The 5,453-nt window shown below is 32.5% G+C and overlaps 2 protein-coding genes across 6 annotated transcripts in view; one reads left to right on the top strand and one right to left on the bottom strand.

Moving 5' to 3' along the window:
- Window positions 1-2,920, top strand: part of LOC106884388 (NAD kinase) — an 87,311-nt gene extending 84,391 nt beyond the window's left edge. For all 5 annotated transcript variants that reach the window (XM_014935741.2, XM_052966011.1, XM_052966010.1 and 2 more), the window contains one exon: window positions 724-2,920. In XM_014935741.2, the coding sequence (XP_014791227.1) occupies window positions 724-910 (187 nt within the window). In that variant the 3' untranslated portion in view covers window positions 911-2,920. The remainder of the gene's footprint in view (window positions 1-723) is intronic.
- Window positions 2,921-3,993: 1,073 nt separating this feature from the next.
- The window catches only part of LOC106884387 (cation-dependent mannose-6-phosphate receptor), a 20,597-nt gene continuing 19,137 nt past the window's right edge, over window positions 3,994-5,453 (bottom strand). Inside the window, exon 6 of the mRNA XM_014935740.2 lies at window positions 3,994-4,928. Coding sequence (XP_014791226.1) covers window positions 4,809-4,928 — 120 coding nt within the window. The 3' untranslated portion in view covers window positions 3,994-4,808. The remainder of the gene's footprint in view (window positions 4,929-5,453) is intronic.

The following is a 5,453-nucleotide window of genomic DNA, read 5'->3' as shown; positions in this document are numbered from 1 at the left end:
ATATATATATATATATATATATATATATATAGAGATATATCAATATATATATATATATATATATATATAATATAGTTATATCGATATATATATATATCAAGATATATATATATATCAACATATATATATATATATATATATATATACATCATCGTCGTCATTTAGTGTCCACCTTCCATGCTGGCATGGGTTGGACGATTTGTCTGGGGGACTGGCGAGCCAGAAGGCTGCACCAGGCTCCAATCTGATCTGGCAAAGTTTCTACAGCTGGATGCCCTTCCTAATGCCAACCACTCCAAGAGTGTAATGGGTGTTTTTACATGCCACTGGCATGGGAACCAGTCAGTGATCCTGTCAACAATCATGCTTGAACAGTGCTTTTAACATTCCACTGGCACAGGTGCCAATTAGGTGGTACTGTCATCAGCCATGACAGTGATTTCATTGCTTTGCAAAAGGTATTTTAAACTATATTATGTTATCTTTAGAATGATTTTTATGGAGGTTATATATATGAAAGTACTGGCAAACAAGTTTATTTTATTAGACTTTATATTTAAGCCATTAGAGAAAATATTGATTCTGAAAATAAATAGAAAAGGAATTTTTTCACAGCTAAAAATACTGATTGTGCAATGAAATTCAGTGTTCACATTGATTTAATATAAATGTTTTGCCTGTATATTTTTACATTCTTAATGATGTGAATTTTTGCCTTTGCAGTGTGAAAATCAAGACAGCAACTCATCCAGTTCCTTCAATATGTTGTAAAGATCCCATTGATGACTGGTTCAACAGTTTAGCTGAATGTTTACATTGGAATGTACGGAAATTGCAAGGAGGACCTTCATCGACCACAAGTATGGCTAGTCTGAATTCTGATGAAATAGAGTTTAATCATAGCAGCTAACCCCCAGTCTCTTCCTTTTGGACCCTTCAACATCTAGCTTACACAATCTATTCGGCTGTTATTGGCTGATTGTTCATCACACTTTTGCTGAGAGAGAGAGAGAGAGAGAGAGAGTGAGAGTGTGAGTGTGAGTGTGAGTGAGTGAGTGAGTGAGTGAGTGAGTGAGTGAGAGTTTTCTTGATCATTAAAATCATTTACTGGAAACAAATGAGTGATTGTCTAATGAAGTATATGAAAGTCAACATTTTATATAAAAGCTGGTTGTTATTCTTAAAATTGGACTATTAATGCTGGTTGTTTCCTTTTAAATTATTGCAGTGCAGTCGTACACTGATTTTTGAGATTTATCAGCACAGACTGTACGTAAAGTTTCTTCCAATCAATATAGGGCTCGGTAGTGATACTCGGCTCTCCATTGTTTTATTATTACTATAATTAAGGTGGTGGAGTGGTAGAAGCGTTAGAGCATTGGACAAATGTCTTATGGTACTTAGTTACGACCCTTTACATTCTGTGTTCAAATCCCACCTAAGTCAACTTTACCTTTCATCTTTCTGAGGTCAATTAAATAAAACACCAGTGCAATACTTGGATCAATATAATTGACTAACTTCTTCTTTAAGTTCGAGGCCTTGTGCCTATCTTCAAAATGATTATTTATTAGACACTTGGGCCAAGACCTACAAGATTTCATGGAAAGCCATCTTAGACCAATATAACAGTAGATGGTTATGCTTGTTACATATTTTGTTAACAATACACCCCTTCCCTATCTTTTTTTATTTATACATTTTGGTGACTGCTCCGGACTTGTGTACTTATTTCCTGACATTATGTAATGTTTAGTATAACTAATTATTCATGTTCTGTAATTTGTTGACATTAATATAGTTACAAAGAATTTGTTTTATAAATGGGCTTTTCTTTTCCATCTAACAACTTCTTATCTTTGTACCAACTCATATCTTCATAAAACATGAAGCTGAACAGAACATTTCTATATTATATAATAGTTTAGACAGGATATTTCTATATATAAAAATTTAGACTGGGACACTTTTATATGTATAATGCAACTGTTGAGACTGGACTTTACTATCTGTATAAAATAAGTATTTAGACTGGATATCTTTATCTGTATAATGTAACAATTCAGACTCTTCTCCACATCAGTTGGATTTTCTTACCTTTGTTGACTGTTAACTAAATGTCACCATTTTGTGTTCTCCTCCTAACTGTGATAAGCATACAAGAAATCGAAACAAGACATTGTAATATTGTAAATAATTATAAAACTTCAGTGACGTGAGATAAACTTCTTGTTGTTTTGAGGCTTAAGCAGACAAAGCTAAACTGTACCTTCTCTATTCCTTTGAGGCTTTTTCATTGCTCAATACTTATTGTTTACTTATATAGTGAAGAAATAATATATGTATGTGTGTATATTCTGAATATATAATATATACATTTGTGTATGTGCGTATGAAAAATTTTTATGCCGTTACTTCAAGAGAATAGCTTTTACATAAGCCAAAAGAAAGAAAGCTATGAAGCATTTCATAGCTTTTCTAAATCAACAACAATGATCTAAACAGACCAGTGTCTTCAATTAATTTGCTGTATTTCTTATGCTGTAACTGATCAAATTGGCAATGGTTGTTAACTCTCTTTGAAATGCTAATTTTCACTTTAATTTATTCTTTTGTTGATGTTGAATTTTTTTAGAAAATTTCAGCTCTATACTTCATATTATTATTATATAAAAAAAAAAAATTATTAATTTAATATTCCAAATTTTAGATCTGATGGCTCTACTTTCATAACACTTCCATTATCAACCTGTTCAAAAATTTGGTAACTGACTTACCATCTTATTGTATTTTACAATATTTGATATTCTTAAGAGAAAATAAAAGAATAAACATTTTATATTTCATTCCATTCTCAGCAAATAAATTGCTGTGTAAAAACAAACAAAAAAAGACTATTAAAATATTTTTTTACTCAAAAGCATTCTTGTCTTTTCTTTTATTCCTTGGCTTCTTTTATTTTTCTCATCAAATACAAGAAGCTGCAATTCTTTTTTATATCTTGTTTTGTTACTCACCTGTCACTCTTGGCTGCATCTGGTTTCATTCATCATAGCTTTACTGTTCACTTGTCCTTGCATTGGTCTGACAGAATTTGAGGTGGATTTTCTACAGCCAGATACCAATCCTCACCTATTTTCAAGCAAGGTATTATTTCCCGATGACCAGACATGTCTTCATGGAAAAATAAATGAAGAACACTACTTACACAACATAATTAGCTACATTCAGTTTCCATCAACCAAATCTACTTACAAGGAATTAGTCAGCCCGGGACTATAGAAGACATTTGTCCAAAGTGCCACAACGATGTGATTGGGAAGCAAACTTACCACACAGCCACATTTGTCCCTAACATCTATTTAATCAAGTACTTTCTCAGTACTATTACTGGACCAATGAGAGAGTCTCTGCACAGTTGTTCAACATGTGTAGCCTATCATGTACAAAAATAATGAGGTGGTCCATGCTGGAAATTCGTTGATCGTAGATTTGTCCCTTTACAGAAGATTTAGTTTGCATTTCATCATGAACAAATCATAGCACTTTAATTCCACAGTAATGAGTTAATATACATGTTTCATCTGTCAGGTACACACTACACAGAGCATCTATGTGGTTATTTGGCATGCTAGAAATAGCAGCCAAATTTCCCTTAAATCCATCCTTCCATCTTGAAAAGATTATCAAGGACTACATTAAACCATGTATTAGATACAAGATGCCTTTAAAAAATCAGGATGGTCAAGGCAGGAATGCTTTTCATCATATGATTGTTGAATAAGTTCTGACCTAGAAGCTAAACAGCAACAATTTTTTTTTCTTTTCTTTTCTGAAACTCCTTTCCTTAGGTTTTTTCCATCAAAAATAAATGAAATAGAATTCAAAATGAATCATTCTCCCTTTTTAAAAATATATTTCATTGAAAATAATCTGCTACAAGAGAAGATGAGAAAAATATGTTTGTAAAGTATTAACACAAGACTCCCAAGATTTAAAAAGGAAACAACAAATTTTATTTTATAACTCTTGTTAAGTGAAATGATTTTCATTCAAAATGCATTTGGAAAGACAAGGCAAAGAAATATATATAAATAAATATTAGTGGAATCTTAGGGAAAATGGGAAAACCTGAAACCAGTTGTAAAGAAATAGCTAGTACAATAATAGGAAGAACTCCAATGTTGGCTGTAAGAGTTAAAACAAGAAGTATTTTGTGAAGTTTCATACAAATCAGTTCATCAATCTTAGAGTATTTAGTTTTTCTATAAACCCCACAACAAATAAAATAAGGAACAATTTTATATCTATTCAAGTGATAGCACCTCTGGACAGATATTTTTTAAAATAATTTTGACAATCAAAAACTGTTGCCATATGTGTGCATATCTATATCATATGGTTCTAGAAATCAATCAGACTCTTCATTGAAATCCAATTTGTAAATCTATCTCTTTCATTTACAAATCAGTAAAATTTTTTCAATCATTCTTACAACTGTTTTCATGACAAATGATAAAAATAAGGTGTGTGTGTATTTATGGTTACCTAAGTAAAAAGAAATATGCGATATTTTTTTAAAGAAATGTATTTCATTTTTTAAAATACTTTCAATAATGCTAGTCATTAAATTCAGAAACCAAGAGAATTGTACACAGATACTGTGAGTTCCTTCTTGACAAAATATCCAAAAAAACATTTTAATGAGATTGAGTGCCTAACTGATAATACTCTAAATTATTTCACAGATATCACTTGATCATGTGTCCTGCTTTTATATTCCCCAAATACATATTTGGCTCTGTTTTTCACATTGGAAGTAAGTGTTCATCACGCTCATCTTCTTCTTCAAGCTGGTCGTCACCAATTCCTTTATAAGTCTTCTGTTGAGTTGAACTTCCAGATCGACAAGTTAAGTTACAGCCATCCTTGAAGAAAGGTAAGAAAAACGATCGTTAAATTGAGACAATAAAGAGAAACAAAATGTCTTTTTGTGAATATTAACACATTCATCTGTCTCATAAGTCTACAGGCGTTGTGTGGTAAGTAGCTTGCTTACGAACTACATGGTTCCGGGTTCAGTCCCCCTGCATGGCACCTTGGGCAAGTGTCTTCTACTATAGCCTCGGGCTGACCAAAGCCTTGTGAGTGGATTCAGTAGACGGAAACTAAAAGAAGCCCGTCATATATATGTATATATATATATGTGTGTGTGTGTGTCTGTTTGTCCCCGCAACATCGCTTGACAACTGATGTTGGTGTGTTTACGTCCCCATAACATAGCGGTTCGGCAAAAGAGACCAATAGACCCCAGGCCTGTTTGATGTATAGAAGTAGAAACAAGTAACACCATTTAAGGAGGCTTTTTTATTTTCAAAGATCACATAACATGAGAAAACCTGTCCGGAACCATCAGCTGTTTCCAAGGTCACATGGCCAGACGTTTCTTCATA

The sequence above is a fragment of the Octopus bimaculoides genome, chromosome 3 (genome assembly GCF_001194135.2).
Source record: "Octopus bimaculoides isolate UCB-OBI-ISO-001 chromosome 3, ASM119413v2, whole genome shotgun sequence".
Classification (NCBI taxonomy): Eukaryota; Metazoa; Mollusca; class Cephalopoda; order Octopoda; family Octopodidae; genus Octopus; species Octopus bimaculoides.
This window is presented reverse-complemented; position numbering and strand designations above follow the sequence as displayed.